The sequence below is a fragment of the Musa acuminata genome, chromosome BXJ2-6, assembly GCF_036884655.1.
Source record: "Musa acuminata AAA Group cultivar baxijiao chromosome BXJ2-6, Cavendish_Baxijiao_AAA, whole genome shotgun sequence".
NCBI lineage: Eukaryota > Viridiplantae > Streptophyta > Magnoliopsida > Zingiberales > Musaceae > Musa > Musa acuminata.
In genome coordinates this window covers 34400738-34418773 of record NC_088343.1, presented here as the reverse complement: position 1 = coordinate 34418773, position 18036 = coordinate 34400738, and the positions used below count along the sequence as shown (strand labels likewise).

Genomic DNA, 18036 nt, shown 5'->3' with positions numbered 1-18036 from the left:
ATTCTACATAGCATTTCAAACCTCCAAGTTCATATTATAAGGAGAAGTTTTAACTATAAATCCGTTTGATGAATGATTTTAAGAATAAACCACGATGAATGATTTCAAGAATAAACCATTATCGAATAGTTTAGGAGGTTATCGGAATATAAGCTCAAATACTGACATGGACACCAATATGTCGAGTCATATCGATATGACATACATGTTGCAACACTAAATTATGAGATTAGTTTAAAATTTTAAATACTTAAAATATCAAAATATATCAAATAAGATTTTGAACCCTAATCTTTTGGTAAGGAATTCTAGTATACCACCACTACACCAATGCTTTAGGTATAAATATGTAAAATATATAACTTTCATGCATTATCTTAATCTAATCTTCCTTTCTCTCTCTCTACCCTACTTGACTTTTTTTTTCCTTTTTCGTTTAATGTTGATTAGAGTTTTTTATGATTGTGATAATAATAATTAACTAACTAATGTTAACTATAATGACATATTTGTAAATTTTTAAGAATTATGTGGTACATATATATTAAACCTACATCTAGATAGCTAAATATATAAATAATTAATTTGAAAGGATAAATATAATATAATTTTGTCTTAAAAAATTATGAAATATTCTTGAGGATACAAATACATATAATAGTTGAGAAAGCTGAATAGTTCAACTTATTGATGGGTTTGGTGGAAACATTAATGGATTTTGATAAAAAAATTTATAGACCAATTAATTTAACCTGTTGAATCGGTTTAGTTGAGACATCTATATGAATACAACCCAGTTTTATATTAACATTTAGTTAATGTGAATCTTGGTAGCCCTACCGATTATTACCCTATATCTATGGAGAAATATCGGCTTCTATACTCGAGCCCACATAATCGAATTAACTAATATATCACTCTTCATGGTCGGTAAGGTGGTTATTTTAAGTGAGAATTTGAAATGGTTAAAGTGCAACACTTTCGTAGTTAGTTGATAGATCCATGTGAGTTGTGTGTGGGTGTTGGTAGAATATATTTTTTAAAATATTATGATCTTTTATCAATTTTGATTATTTAACATTTATAGGGTTTGGATCCAAATTTGATTTAATTAGCTGATCACATGTGGTATTAGGAAGTGAAGTGATTTAAAGACATTTCTACAAAGCTATGATCAGGGCATGCTTGATAAATATCCCCTCTTATACTTAGGTCAATAAGGATCCTGAGATATCAAGAATAGTCAAAGAGTATTCTCTTAATTTTAGTTAAGGATACACTTAGGGGACCTTTTATAATGGGCAAGAGTATCATTGAATCGAAGTAGAAGTTAGATCATGGGGTAGTTATGCGAAACCATGGGCTAGAACTATGTAGTGAAGATGTGCACTAAATTATTAGGCATTGTAGTTATGGTGTAGTATTCATACTGATACAGGAGACTACTAACTAATGTTGAAAGTTGAGTAGGCTTCATGTTTGGACCAAGTCGATAACATTATAAAATAATTTATTTAGTTAATGTGTCGAGCTAACAAGATGCACAATGAGATATGATATATTGTTAGATTAGAAAGAACTCTTATCTCTTACCCCCATCATATTTTGATGTGAAAGGGATTGTGACATCATGACCAAGAGATGCTTCATGACTTAGATTCGATCGTATCGTGATCAAAAGATGCTTCATGATCGGGTTTAATTGCATCATGATTGGCATCATCATTGAGTAATATTTTATGACCAATTTCGAATGCATCATGATTAGGTGATGCTTCATGGATGTGTTCAACCACATCGTTGCCGAGCTCTACTTCATGATAGGATTCAACTACAATGTAATAAGGAAATGATTCATAGTCAAGGTCGATTGTGTCGTCATCAAGTGATACTTCATAGTTAGACTCAATCACATCATAATTAGAATATGCTTTATGGTCAAGTTTTGTCACATTATTGTCGAGCAATAGTCCAGATCCGTTGGTGTGGTCTATTACTATCACTTTAATTTTTACAAGTGTTCTACCTTGATTATAGCACATGATTTAATTTGATTTAGCTTCTAAATATTTATGATTATTGCTTGATGATTTATTTCTAAGAGCCAATCAAAAAACTTCACTTCAAGATTTAGCCAAGCCGTTAGGGATTTGAGGAGATAGCAATCTTGGCGCTTAATTTTCCATGTCTAACCAACAACTATCACATTATCCTTTCAATTGAATTGTAAGATAACCAAACTAGTTTTAGAACTTGAGGGTTAATCTGCCCTTGTCTAAAGGGGCAATTGGCCTTCATTTTTCTCATGTTTTTGTGAATTTTAAGTTTAAATATTTTAAATATTTGAATTTTAGAATGCTCAATGAATTCTTGAACTCCATTTTGAAGATGTGAGATATCTTCTTTTTACTCTTTTCCATCTTTCTTTGGTTTGGACTTATCATTAATATCCTCCTCTCTTTCATTTCTTATTAGCCCCACTTCCTCCCCTAGGTCAAAGTTATTATGGCAAGAGAGGCTATGTCCAACACTTCTATGTCACCAATAATTATCCTCCTCTCATTCATCTTTTAAAGTTAGATAATATTGTTCTACATCCCTCAAAGAATGGGTGACATAGTAAATCAATCTTTGAAACTTACTCTTCCCGAATAAGGTCATATCTTAATTTTGAACCTTATCCTCGGAGGATTTAAGTACATTCGGAGTTTCTTAATGATGGCAAATGTTTCTTTAAAGTTGGCCAAATGATTGTTAGCCTTGTAGCATTTAACTAAAAAATCTTCCACATAGGTCTCTATGTTGCATCTTCTTTGATCTTTAAATATTTTATTAACCATCCTCTAGTATGTGACACCTATATTTTTTATTTTGAATGACATGACTTTATAATAATATTTTTTTGAATTCATAATAACCATTTTAATTCAATTATAACTTAAAAATACACCCACAAAGGTTAACAACTCTTGCTCTAAAGTTGCACTAACCAATTTATCAAATCATAGAAGAATAAATTTGACCTTAGGACATGCTTTATTGAGTTCATATAGTCGATAAACATCTTTCACTTTCCATTATTTTTCTTCGTAAGTATAATGTTTATAAAATTAATTCAGATATAGAACTCGTAAATAATGTTAGCATTAAAAAACTTATCTCTTTCCTACTATTATTGATTGGTCATGGGGGCAAACCTCCTTCACTTTTATTGAACTATGTAATAATTAATCACAGCAAAATACACATTTACCGATGGCTCTTAGGTATATATCTTTATGATTTTTAACCTAAAAAACTATGGTAATAGAAAAGTTGACATATTACTATAATTTGTAACTATAGTAATAGCATGTTTTAAACTATGATTAAAATTATAATAATAAACATTTCAACCAATGCTTAATGATCACATTAGTAGATATTTATCCTGTAGTTAAAAATAACTATTAATATATATGATTATGGTTTGCAATCATAGTAATCGAGAGTAACCGAGTGTGTAAACTACTAAAAGGTTAAAACTATAGTAATAGACATTTTAACCTATGGTTAATAACAACATTAATAGATATTTTTTTATTATTTTTCTTCGTAAGTATAATGTTTATAAAATTAATTCAGATATTAGACCTCGTAAATAATGTCAGCATTAAAAAACTTATCTCTTTCCTACTATTATTGATGGGTCATAGGGTGCAAACATCCTTCACTTTTGTTGAACTAGGTAATAATTAATCATAACAAAATACATATTTACCTATGGCTCTTAGGTATATATCTTTATGATTTTTAACCTGAAAAACTATGGTAATAGAAAAGTTGACATATTACTATAATTTGTAACTACAGTAATAGCATGTTTTAAACTACGATTAAAATTATAATAATAAACATTTCAACCAATACTTAATAATCACATTAGTAGATATTTATCCTGTAGTTAAAAATGACTATTAATATATATGATTGTGGTTTGCAATCATAGTAATAGAGTGTAAACTACTAAAAGGTTAAAACTATAGTAATAGACATTTTAACCTATGATTAATAACAACATTAATAGATATTTTTCATCTAATTAATAACTATAGTAGTAGACTATTGAGTTGGTATTACACCATAGTTCAATCAATTCCGTGCATGTCACTTTGAGACCAAGCAAAGACTTTTAAATTATGAGTCATGTAATTAATAAGTTCACTCTTGCAATCCTTAGATAAAGAACCTTAACTTTTAGGCTTGTTCTGATTGAGTCGGATCTAAGAACAATTTAATTGGAGATTTTTTGACCTCGAGATGAGATAATCATTAAGACAAACCTACCTAAGATTAAGCTACTATATTGTTAGTGTTATCTTATTTATGAGAGACATTGAAATTAGATAATACTACTGTGACTCCAATGGATTGCTTTGGAACTTATTAACCCCTTCGCTGGTTGGAAACTTCAGCATTATGTAGCAAGTTGTTACTACCACATGGAGTTAGTTGACGTTGAGTTGCTCGATAATTATAGTGTAAGTGGAAACTATGTTGACTACTAGGACCTTGGCCTTGACAATCTTAAAATGAGTACTAAACCTAAAAATCACATAAATATATATCATTCTAAGGGGCATAACTAAATCGCCAATGAGGCTTATAAGAGTGGAGGATATAGGTTGTAGATCCTTAGGGGTTAAGTCAATAGTTTTGTAAGATGTTAAAGTAGATGACGTTGATAGAACTCTTAGTATCAATAAGGACCCCTTTGACTCGGGTATTTAGGATACTGACTAAGACTACTAATGTATCATCATGGTCAAGGTCTAAGTACTTGGCTGTCACTTCTTTGAAATCTCAGGATCCTTATGCATATGATATTTTTTGATTAGTATATTTTTAGCATAAGATTTATAGATTGTATTACATATTGCTGCCCTAAAGGTGGGGATTCATCTTGGAATTGATGAAGGTACCCATTTGATTAACTTTTCAGTTTATTATTTTATGTTGAAGTAGTCATCAGTGTCATAGTCATATTCTATATGGAACTATTAGTATTTAGTTTTGTTCCTCCTCATGTGAAAATCTCATAGGCTATGAGTGCCCTGAGAAGGTCATTTTCTCTAATTTACCAAAATATCTTCGAATGAGATATATTAAGGGGTATAAATTCTCTTCTAGATAATACGCAATCTTCTTAAGGAGGTCCCTCATTCTAAGATCGATTCCTTGGAGTGGGTTGAGAGGATCGCTCATCTTTTGTCAGCTTTTTCCCAATCATTTTCTTTTTTCATATCATTAAATATTCATCCACAATATATTAGTTAGTTTTTTGCAGCAATTTTAGATAGATGGTTAAAGAGATGAAGATGTTGATAAGCATGAACAAATGTAGCTCAGATATGGTCTTAAAATCTCTTAGTGTAGTCTGATAAAAATTTATTTTTCATTTAGTGGATTGTCAAGATGGAGCTATAAACTTTTCGAGAAATTTGTAATTCATAAAGTTGAACTCGAGCTCTTTACCAAGTTGACCAAAGGAGTTGATCGATTTTGGAGCTATACCATAAAAAGTAATTCTAAAGAATCAACAAGTCGATGCATGTAAGCCACAAAAATCACTATTTACTCAAATGGGTTCGAAACTCCCATCAAAGGTTTCTAAGTTCACAAGGTAAAATCGTAAGGAATCAGTTCCTCTTAGGCATTATGAGAAAAATAAGATTATAGATAGGCTAAGATGTTGTTGGCTCATTCTCCTATCTCTTATCTCTAATCCTCGTGACATTGATCTATTTCAAAAAGTTGTTCTTTCACAATAGAAGACATATCAGAATACACCTAAAACTCCTTTAGTGGTGATACAAGCTTCTCTTTCAGGAAATGCATCCCAAGGGACTTTTTGCCTTATTAGCCATGACACTAGCGGACCGAGTAGAGCCAACACCAGCAGCGTCATACCTGACCATGGAGCAAAACTTGCATTTTAGATGTTACGATAGGTCAAGTCACAAGATTAAGCAATACATACAAGACAATTGACTTGATTGGTTTCATCCATATCGACTATATTGCTAACAAATAATTTCGAAACCAACAGCACATCTTTACGACCTGTCCAACTACTCAAATACAACTTTCTTGCAGTTAATAGAAGCATCGGGCTCTGATTAATGTAAGAGTATGTTTACAGTATGAAGCAAAGACACGATGAAGTAATGCAAAGGAGACGGAGGAAATGGTCTACGAGTTCTTCATGAAAGTATGTTTCGAAAGTATCACATATCTTTCTATATATCATCATATCACCAGCTAAACAGTTTGCAGCAAGCACCATCCAATCAATTCCGTTAAGTTTCATTGATCTTTTTGCCCCCCAAAGAAAAAAATCACAAAAACAAAAAGGATAGTTATCAAGAAATATGACAGACAAAAAAGAGAGCAAATTGCAACACAGAGGCCTATTTGTGGGGATGGATATGGGGAAATAGTCCGAGGATGTGCTCCGACGTGAAGTCATGTCGTGTAAGAATTCCTACAATAGGAGGCCTCTGCAAGCAATCAAGTAGGTGTATCAGTGCACCATAAAGAATTTGTTTGTGCAGAGTTATGCATGAAGGAATAATGTTAATACTGTAGTCACCAAAGATCTCCGGTCATCAAAGTAAACTGACCCAACCAGTCACAAATTTATATATCAACAAGCAAAGGAATTCATAAATTGCTCAAATCAAGATGTAAAGCAATCCTTTCTCCACAATGAGAAGGTAGATATATAGACTATAAGACTATGAAAAAAAAGTATCACCATCATTAAATTAGCTAATTGTGATTTAAAAACAGAAGTATGATTTTATTTCTTTCTACCTACTTTTTCAGTATATCGGGCACCAAGTAGTTACAAAATTACCTTGGATATAAGAAAACAAAAAAAGGTAGGGAACGTGACTTCTATAATCAAAAGAAAATTAGATAGAAATAAGATGACAAGACTTTTTTCTTTTGCGTAATTTTTCAATTCTAATTTTGAAAAAATAGAAAATAAGACAGTAGCAAACATGTCACTTTTTTGTTTTGTGGGATCTTTATATGGTTATCCTTGCAAAGTCTCAAATGACATATTTGCCTCTATAAATTTTAATGTAGCATATATTCCCTCCAGAAATGTTCCTCATGTTAACATTCACTAAAAAAAAAATGGCACTCAGGTCAATCATACCAACCATGAGTAGCAATAGATGGTTTGAATTAAAAAAAATAAAAAATTAAAACACCTAATATATTTTTTCTATACTCACCTTCATAATGATTTAAAGGACATTTTAAAGGGCATCAATGCCGATTAAAGCTACGAAGCCTCGACTTTAATGGTTAGCTCATGGAAATTAACCTCAAGGGTATAAAAATAAGTATTTAAGTTTTAAAGATATATTTGCTATCGGTGATTTAAGAAGGTGCTCGGGCGCTCACCTAGACACTCGGGCAAGGCAAGACGAGGCCCGAGTGCCTCGCTTCACTTTCAAGCGACGCGTTTCAAAGAGGCGTTGCCTGGGCGCTTGCCAGAGCCCAGGCTCTAGGCACTTTGGGTAAGCGCCTGGGTTAAACCAGGTGATCAAACCAGCGTTTTAGGTTTGGTTCAATCTCCGGTACTTTAGTTGGTTCAATCGAACTAACTAAAGCACCAGTTGTCTCTGCCCAACCCTAACCCTACTCGTTACCATTGCCGTTGCCACTGCCGCTGCTCCCTACCACTGCCACTGTCGCCGCTCCTACTCCCGCTCCCACTGCCACTGCTCGCTGCCGCTACCACTGTCGCTGCTCGCTGTTGCCACCGCTGTCGCTATCGCCACTCTCGCTCCCGCTGCCGTTGCTCACCACTACTGTTGTCATCGCTCCCTCTCCCGCTACCGTTGCCTCCTTACACTCCCGCTGCCACTACCGCTTCCTCTTTTCTCAGTCAGCACCCCCTTACACTCCTCTTCCTTCTTCTCCTTCTGTATATTGTTAACAGTATACTAGTAACAATAATGCATTTATATTTATTAGATTAATAATATATTATTTTGATTTTAATACTGTTAATTTTTATTTATTTGAAATTATTGTTATGTTTCAAGATAAATGGCAAGTGTACAGAGCAACTCAATAGAGTCTCCAATGGTATCAAAAAAAGATCCTGCATGGAAGTACAATTATATGAAGGATCCGAAAGATCCTAATGCAATAACTTGTATATTCTACGATAAGACTACTAGAGGTGGTATTTTTCGTGCAAAACAACATCTAGTAGGAAATTTCAAGAATGCAACAGCTTGCAAAAAGTGTCCACCTAAGATAAAAGAAGAGTTACTCAGTTATATGAATAAAAAGAAGATACAAAAGAATGAATCTTATGGGAATTTACCGGACGACAATGTTGAACATCTCAAGGATAGAAGAAGAAGATTATTCTATGAGTATTAACCCAAGTGAGAAAAAAGTATATATGTTTCAAGGATATTAACCAAAGTTATGAGTACTAAGAAGAGTAAAAAAGGATCGATGGATCTATATATATTTCAAGGATCCCAAAAGCAACAAGGGCAAGCTGGAGGCTCAAAATTTAGACAAACAAATATAAGTAATGCTTGTGATAAAGAAATAAGAGGAAAAACAATTCAGCACATTGCTCGCTTCTTCTATCAGACTGGTCTTCCCCTTAGTACAATTCGTTTAGATAGTTTTAAGGATATGATTGAAGCTATTGGAAGATACAGTGTGGGATTAAAACCTCCAAGTTATTATGAGATGTGAGTTCCATTGTTGTAAAAAAGTTGAATTATACAAATGACTTACTAAAGGGTCATAAAGAATCATGGGCAACACATGGTTGCTCTATTATATCAGATGTTTGGACTAACAGGAGGCGCAAAAGTATAATTAATTTTATAATTAATTATTCTTTAGGGACTATGTTTGTGAAGTTAATATATTCTTCATCTTTTGTAAAATATGGAGATAAGATATATGATTTACTTGACAACTTCGTGGAAGAAATTGGAGAACAAAATATCATTCAAATCATAACCGACAATGAAAGCAACTATGTATTAGTTGGTAATATTCATCTTTTAAATTTTTTAATTATTTTATCTTTAATTAAATGTGTTAAACTCTTAAGTCTTATCATTTTTGTTATCCTTTATCTCAGGTAAATTGCTTGAAACAAAAGGACAACACTTATATTGGACTCCATGTGCAGCATATTATATTAATTTAATGTTGAAGGATATTAGAAAGATCTTAGACAACAAGAAAACCCTAGAAAGGGTAATTTTATTGTTGGATTTCTTTATAATCATATTAGAGCTTTGAATATGATGAGAGAATTTACAGAGAACAAAGAATTAGTGAGATATGGTGTCACCCGATTTGCTATTTCATTCTTGATATTATAGAGCGTGCATCATCAAAAACATAATCTAAGAAACATATTTACCTCTAAGAAATGGGTGACAAGCAAATGGGCAAAAGAAGCAAAAGGCAAGAGGGCTACTGATATCATCTTAATACCATCATTTTGGAATCATGTAGTTTATACATTAAACGTAATAGTCCCCCTTGTTTGAGTCCTTCGGTTAGTGGATGATAAAAATAAGCATACAATGGGATAAATTTATGAGGCTATAAATAGAGCAAAGGAGACGATTAAAAAGTCTTTTAATGAAAATAAAAAAATATAAGAAAATTTTCATAATCATTGACGAAAGATGAAATTGTCAACTTCATCGTCCCTTACATGCAGCAGGATATTATTTGAATCCTGAATTCTTTTATAAGATTAAATATGTTAGATTTGATATAGAAATTTTAGATAGGTTATATCAGTGTGTTGAAAGATTAGTTCCCAACCTTAAGGTTCAAGATAAGATTATTCATGAATTATCTTTATATAAAAATGCCGAAAGTCTTTTTGGAATTCCAATGGCCGTTCGATCCAGGACAACTATGTCTCCAAGTATTAATAATTTTATATAATTAATTTCATATATATTATTTACTATGTTATTGCTAATAATAACATAAATTTTACAACTGAACGGTGGAGTCTATTTGAAAATTTCACTCCGAACTTATAGCAATTTGTTATCAAAGTACTTAGTTTAACATGTAGTGCTTCGGGTCGTGAGTGAAACTGGAATGTCTTTGAGCATGTAAGGATCACTATATATTTTTATTTTAATTAATTTATTTAGATAGATGTATTAATATATTTTTAAATTATATGATATGACATATTCACTCGAAGAGAAGAAATCGGTTGGAACATCAACGATTGTCTGATCTTGTTTACATAAAATATAATCAAGCTTCGAAGGCTCGTCATTATTTATAAAATAGAATTGATTCAATCTCATTGCAAGATATTGATGATTCAAATAAGTGGTTGGTAGGAAAAATGGGTGCTAACTTGCAAGATGCCGAAGACGAGCTTGTATTTGAAGATGATAGATTGACATTGGGAGATGTGGCAAGAGCTTCAAATGCTGGAGAATTATAAACATATATAAGATAGATAACAAAGAGAAAAATGAGTGCAAAAGCATCAAGCTCGGCTCTTGCTATTATTGAAGACATAGAGAATAAAACATATTTTAATGAAGAGGAATGAATCGAAGGACAAGAGGAAGATGACGAATTCAATGAAGATGATTTGTGTGAAAATGACGATAATATTGATTATGATGAATGACTTTGATGTAAAATTTTATTGCTTTGAATTTTGAAACTTTTTGTTAATGTGACATTGTGATTTTGTATTTTAGATTTTCTTAATTTAATAGTATATTTTTATTTAAAATTTTAAATAATTATATTTATTAATTATATTATATATTTTTATATTTTAGCTCCTTGATTCGCTCGGGCGAGCGCCCAGTGCCTTGGGCGTTTTTTGACCTTGGCGCCTAACACTTTTTAAATCACTGTTTGCTACACTTAAATGTAGATAGTTAAATACAAGAATTTTCATTGCACAAAAAAAAAAAGAATTTTCACTGCACTAAAGAATTTTCAGTGCCTTATCTATATTATAAGGATTTTCACTGCACTAAAAAAAAAGAAAGATCATTTTTATGTCAGCTTAATAAATCAAACTACAAGCTAATCAAATTTGTTGGTCATATTTTGATGCAGTTTATCTTGAATTTGATGTGCAATGAAAGCATACTGTACTCTAGATCAGAACTTGCCATTAGTTTTGACCATAAAGAAGATAAATGAGAAGAAATGATTAGCTGAATTTTATTAATAGCGAATATAAATTTATATACACAAAGAGAGATTATAAAATATGATAATTACATGATTTTATAAATTAATAATAAATATAAAATATTCGTTAAATCATTTCATGATTTAAAAGATCATGTTGAGATCATGATCTTTATCGATATATTATCATAAATTCTATAATTTAGAATCATGATAACATAATATCAAAATATTGAGAGGATCATGATAATCTTATCATAATTTATTTTTCTCGATAATATTTTTCTAATAATAAATTCCTTTTAATACAAATTGGATTCATAAAAGAAGGGCTTCACCTGGAAGTCCTTGCTCTTATTTTCGCTTTCTGTTAAGCAAAACTAGGTTCACCCAACCTACAGCGGCAGCTCGCAAGACGGGCACCAAGAACTGCTGCTCTCCGCCATATGATTGTTCCACTTGACTCTAATATGTATCTTCCACTGACTCCTCAGCAAGAAATATTGTTGATCACTTCCATACTTCACTGAATGTCAAAATTGCATGAATTTGTAGGAAAAGCTAAAAGATTTCATGCTTCAAATGTCAAGCAACAGATAATCAAAGCATAGGGTTTCAAAGTTTTTAACAAACATAATGGTATATGTGACTAAATTAAGCTAAAAGAAAAAAAGAAGATGATGTTTAAACTAAGGTATGCAATATCGTACCGTATCGGTGTTTCGAGATTGGCTCGGTACAGTACGGTACCGACGTATCGAGCGATACACCAAGGTGTACCAAATGGTATACCAGGGCTTATCGAGAGATTTCCTCTTACTGCAGCACTGTAGCACTACTACAGTATTATACTGTAGCACAGTCCGTCCGATAGCGGGTGGTCCGCATACCGATATATCGTCGAACCGGTATGTACCACCCGTATCGAGCGATACCATTCAAAATTGTATATCATGGTTGAAACCCAAATCAACAGGCAGAATACAACTATATCAAACATGTCCGTATGATGCAGTATATTTGTGAATAAGTTTATAATAGATGTGATTGAAAATTTGCAAATACACAAACATTTGAAATAGTGAAAGTATGTGTAAATATATACAAATACGATAAAGTCGCATGTGTATATATTTATTTTCATGAAAGGAAAGGGATTTCTTACCCCTGGAGTCTTTGGCACAACACAAAGGTGCCTAAGCCCAAGCTCTCTGAATAGGACAGCAGCTTTGGGCAATGACATTGTCTCAACCACTGTGTAGGGTGATGTATTTGTAATTGGATGGAGATCAACAAACATATCCATTTCGTCTTCAAGGATATTCAAGTCTTCAAAATTCAGTCCTTTACCCGATCCAGCTTTAGCAAAATCGAAGGCACCGAACCTTTGTAAGATCTCTTTTACCCCAGTCTTCACCCTTTCCCTCGTAAATCTCTTTCCTTTCAGCAAAACGAGCAAATGAGATCGCAACACTAGCCCAACCAACTCAGGAGCATCTGAGAATGGGGGCTCATCAATCACTGGAAATCCATTATGACCGGTCAATCTTAATGCCTCTACTATGTTTCTCACCTTCTCCACGCCAGAAAAGGTAATAAGAGGCCCTGAGACAACATCCCCTGCAACCAAGTGCCTCATGTAAGGCTCTGCATGAGCCTCCATGTAAGGCAAGCCCTTCATCATAACAATCTGGTCGTAGACTCCCTTGTTAAAGCAATCAGCGACGGTCTTGGATATAAGAAGAACTAGCATAACCAATGAGAGCATTAGAAGATCATTAGTCAGTTCGAGGAGAATAACACAGACAGAGACTGTCATTCTCATAGTTCCACCAAGAAAAGACGCCGCTCCAAGAAGGGCAAAGAGACCGGTATCGAGATCCGAGATGGGACGCAAAAGAGTCCCAATGATTCGACCATAGGTAGCACCAGCAAGTATAACAGGAATGAAGAGACCAGAAGGTACAGCGACGCCATATGTCACAAGTCCGAGGCCGTAAATTGCAGCAAAAAATAGAAAAAGAGTAGACGTATGGAACTCATTACTAGTGCCACCACTGAAGAGATTACGGATGGCATCACCATTGGTGTTGAGGAACAGTGAAGCAAGATCATTGTAATAACCTGGGGGACAATGGAAATTCTTGAAGTTTCCTGAGCGGCCAACAGTTGGGCACTCCTCTTCAAGATCCTTGGGGCATGGAGTGCACTTGGCAAGCCAAGGTAGCCCGTAGGAGCAGCAAGATGTGAGGATCGATATGGTGATAGTGAGTAGAATCTTGAACGGAGCACCTTTCCTTCAATCAAACGAATTTGTCTAAGCTTTCAAGTTGTGATTAATAGACAAGTGAGAGAGTTCCTACAAAAGAGTGGTACGATTACTAACAGTAATATGCTAATATCTAAAACATTAGGAATTTACTCGTTTATAAAGCTGTAAGTTCGAAGGATCCTGTCGAGCAGATAATTGAAGAGGGCTCCGAATACACCTCCAATGACTCCAAGAACTATTACAGCGATCAAAACAGGAGTACTGTATGTGGAAACATTTGAACTGACATCAAACATTATTAATCCTCCCTTGCCAAATAGTCCACATTTTCCACTGCGGCAGTACTCTATTAAGCCTCGCAATACTACAGCTACAATAGCGGTTGTGAAGAATGTTCTCCACAGAAGAGCACTCCGCCACCTGAAGACAAAGAAAGAGAAAAACCTTAATGAGGATGATGATGAGAAAACAAGTAACAATATAAGTATTAATTTCTTGATGCACAAACATATACAACTCAATTTTGGACATTAGAATTATTCATTATCGAAGGGTCTTCTTTTTCTCGCACTTTCAAGCTCTTGAGGTAAAAGTTTTAGGTACTGCCTTGAAGAACATGATAATTTAATTTCTAAAAGAAATATGCTACTCAAAAAAATTCTTTTGTCTATGTTTATAGACCAAAATGTAATACAACAATATGAACATTTATGAGATTCAACTGCTTCCAGTTTTGAGTCATGTTAGTACAAATATTTGAAACTACTCAATTGTTCCTCAACCTACTATATTTGTGTCAGAACCAACTTAGGTATATTTGATAGCAGATAAGATTTTCTCAACTAGAGAAAATCTCTCTATTGAGGGTAATCCTCCCTCCTAATCTGTATTCAAGCTAAAGCTTCTTCAATAAAGCTTCTTCAATAATTCTTCTTATCTTCTATTCTTTCTATCAATATTACTGCTAAAGTGAATGCCATAAAGTTCATTTTGATCTATATATACCTGGCAGCTGATTGCCTAATCAAAATCACCTACGCTGATCTTAATATCACAGTAATAATAGTGGAAAGCAATAACAGTAATAACAAATAACATTACCAAGAAGCTGCTTCTTCAAGAGCAAAGAGAACACCACCAACAGGTGCTCGGAAAGCAGCAGCTACTCCTGCTGCAGATCCACAGGTTATGAGATCTCGTCGATCCCTATCATTTTCGAAGTATCTGAGCCATGTCCATGTTAGATGATACTTGCGAGATCCACCCTGTCCAACTAAGTTGGCAATGCATGCTCCTGTATGTACCATAGGTCCTTCCTTACCCAATACAAATCCGGCAGAAACCCCACCAATTGACCCAAAAATCTGGAGAATTGAGACAGAAAAAAGCACATATTGCTTTAGAAGTTCTTTTACTTCATATAACTAACTAATATTTACTAACTTGTGTTCTTGGATGTTTCCTGCAAGATGTAAAATTGTCCTGGTAAAATACTTGATGACAATAGGAAAAATAATATCTATCACAATGTTGATTATAGATGATATTTCAATTTCCAGAATATATCTTATTTGAAGACCTTATCCAACCTTTACTCGATCATTCAAGTAAACTGGAAGATTTATTCGATTTGAGGGAGAATCTGGTAAACAAAATATTCATGTTTATTTTAAAGCTTGGAACTTGAAATGTAGATTTTTCAAATAAGAAGCTTCCTAAACAACAGATGTGTATCTTTGGAAACCCCTACAGCAAGGCAATATGATGGGCTGTGTTGAAAGCTCTAAGGCAAGGTAGTCCCTAGAGAGAGATACAAAGAATCTGTAGGATATGTATGATCTGTCTCTTGTGATGAAATGTGATTTGAACATCTTGTGGTGCTACTCAAGAGGGCGTTTTCACATTTTAATGTTATTATTAATTTGTTATTAGTCACAACTCGCAAAAATACCATTTAATAGATCCCTACTATTAATCGATTACAATATGAAAAGAAAGATGCTAGCTAGATTTAGACATCTAGTGGATGAAGTGAATGGATGGATTGACAGGTCATTAACAAGAAGAAACTATTAAGACAATGAGTTTGAAGTTAGAACTCACCTTCACGAAGAGCGTGCTAGGAGCTAGTATGGAGTAAGCATCAACTCCATTTAGATATGCTTTCACTTCAGGTATGCCAGACCCAGCGGCTGCAGGTGCAACATAAGCACAGAGTGCAGCTGCCGCCGCTGCCAAAATTAGGTTGATGCCACCATAGGCTAAGAACGCTGTAAAATACCTGTACTGGAACCAAGTCTACAGCAATTGCTTGTATAATGTTGTAACATGAAAAGCAAACTATTAATTTAAGATGCCAACAATAACATGTTTCACATAGAACCATCAATTTTGCTAAACCAGCTTAAGTCAATCCAAAAATAAAATTCTGTTAGTCACATGAAGATGAACAAAGATCAGTAACGATAAAAGGCAACAGAGTTAGGTTCCACTCTTACTTTAAGAGAAGAAACAGTGAGATTCTAAGAACTATGCCACAACAAACATAACCAAGAAACTCTGAATCCTTGTTGTCAACATGACAAAGAAGGATACAAGAAAAAAACTATGAGATATGAGATTCTAAGAAACATTCCACAACAAACATCACCAACAAGTTACAGATCATTGTGGTCATCATCACAAAAAGGAGAATTAGAAAAAAATCTGATAAAAAGCTCTGATTCTCTGGTGATGGATCATGGCAGTATACTGGTTAATTAGTTTAGATCATGACGAGTCTTCCCTTTGAATTTAATGCTTTGGAAAATTTTCATCTTGTCCATTTTTTCGGAAAAACTTTCTCCTCGATGGTTTAATTTTGTTAAGGCCAAATTAAAACATAAGCTGTTCTGACATTCTCAACAGAATAGTTCAACATGTAAAAATATTGAACAAAAGTTGATGCAACTGCCAAAACTTTTTGATACAAAAACAACTGAGACTAATGAGTTATCTTTAAACCATTAACGAACATCTAATCGTATTATCATATTCGTTATCGACATTTATCTAGTAGCATGTGCAAGCAATATTCTTCTTTATACAGCAGAGGAAAGTAATTCAGTCAATTTCGATGGCTTGGTGTAAGTTGGGCTTACCTATTCTCGAGCATGAGATTACTCGTTAGCAGCAATTTCAATCCAGCAATGTTCTCAACTGCAAGATTGTTAAGAAAGCCAACGATCCCTGTTGCCAATCCAATCAAAAGAGCAAGAGTCCACTTGAGGAGGACATACTGAAATATTTGAACTTTTTTCCTTGACCGCCAGTCTTACTTGAAAAGATCATTTTCCACAATCCTTAGATGAAACAAGATAACTTTCTAGTTAAACATATAATCATGACGATTATGACTCATTTTACTAAGATATATATACTAAGCCTTAGACAAATCGCTCAACGTAAACTTGAATGTAACATTATTATTAATGAACAAGACAACAAGTTTAATAGATAATTGGGTTGCAATATATGGGGCTAAAAAGACGATCGAAGTGATCATACATATCTTATTTATGAAAACCCTCCATGAAATATTTTTTAGAAGACCATTTGGAATAATTGAATTGGTCGGACGGAGACACCTTTCTTAAAAACACTTATGAATGCTAGGAGATTCTCAAGGTGAGATAGGTCCAGGTGATTCCAAGGTAACGAAGAAAAAAAATCACCTTCACCATGATATTTTGAGATCCCATGCCGAATAAGATAGAATACAGATCAAGTGCTATTGGACAAACTCTGGAATTTTTTTGGAATCCAATTCATGCAAATTGTGATATCATATTATTGATACAAATTTTCATATATTCTTACAGTATCAAACCATCTCTGTGAACCTGATTGCACCATTATGGCCGTACTAGCTCAAGACACTGACGTGTTAATCTGCAGCTTTAGACGATTGGCACTGACAGAACAGAGCAGAAACACAAAAATCCTCATCAAACTTAACAATTAGCAAGTGACATACTCTGGGATCGTTCAATTCATTGTCATTAGCAAATCAACAACAAAGATAGGGCATAGATCTGCTCGAGCTCGATTTAATATGAGAACAAATACTGCAACAAAGATGGCAATACTCGTACCGCCCACAAGCAAGATTTAATATGAGAATAAAATGTCTTACTCGTAGTCCAAGCTCTCGATGGGGCAGACATTAGCACCGACAATGGCGATCTGGGAGGTGGTATTCATGGTGCGCTTCCTCAGCAGCGGCTGCCTCACACTTCCTGCATCATTCTCGTTCTCATAAAACCCTGATGCATTCCTTTCCATCTCCCTCCGTGTACCCTCGATGTTCTCTATGTCATTGCTCCCGCCGTCCTGAGTCTCCATTGCTCCTCCCCTCTGCCTCTCAGTGTCACACAAACATCAACGTAAAAGATCGTGATTTTTCACCAATAAAACAGCAGTACCAACAGTTTTCGGAAACGTGCATATCAAGCAACCAGTGAGCTGAAATCTAGCAAGCGGTC

At 33.9% G+C, this 18036-nt stretch overlaps 1 protein-coding gene across 2 annotated transcripts; it reads right to left on the bottom strand.

Moving 5' to 3' along the window:
• Positions 1-6308: 6308 nt before the first annotated feature.
• LOC135615338 (chloride channel protein CLC-c-like) lies at positions 6309-18036 on the bottom strand. 2 transcript variants are annotated; one of them, XM_065113657.1, is made up of 7 exons: positions 17688-17826; positions 16654-16854; positions 15617-15794; positions 14615-14877; positions 13664-13933; positions 12407-13538; positions 6309-6539 (listed from the first exon to the last, which is right to left on the bottom strand). In XM_065113657.1, the coding sequence occupies exons 2-7, from the start codon at positions 16665-16667 to the stop codon at positions 6450-6452; spliced, it is 1947 nt and encodes a 648-aa protein (XP_064969729.1). In that variant the 5' UTR covers positions 16668-16854; positions 17688-17826; the 3' UTR covers positions 6309-6449. The 2 variants fall into 2 exon arrangements, with proteins under 2 accessions (XP_064969729.1, XP_064969728.1); XM_065113656.1 differs by lacking the exon at positions 16654-16854 and having other exon boundaries at positions 17688-18036.

What these genes read in the sequence shown, in the direction of transcription:
- LOC135615338 (XM_065113656.1), bottom strand. Translation starts at nt 17,896, where the DNA reads ATGGAGACTCAGGACGGCGGGAGCAATGACATAGAGAACATCGAGGGT. An exon ending in ACTTACAGCTTTATAAACGA is followed by an intron (nt 13,539 to 13,663) that starts GTAAATTCCTAA and finishes GTTTGATTGAAG; the next exon opens with GAAAGGTGCTCCGTTCAAGA. An exon ending in TTGTGCCAAAGACTCCAGGG is followed by an intron (nt 6,540 to 12,406) that starts GTAAGAAATCCC and finishes GATTGCTTGCAG; the next exon opens with AGGCCTCCTATTGTAGGAAT.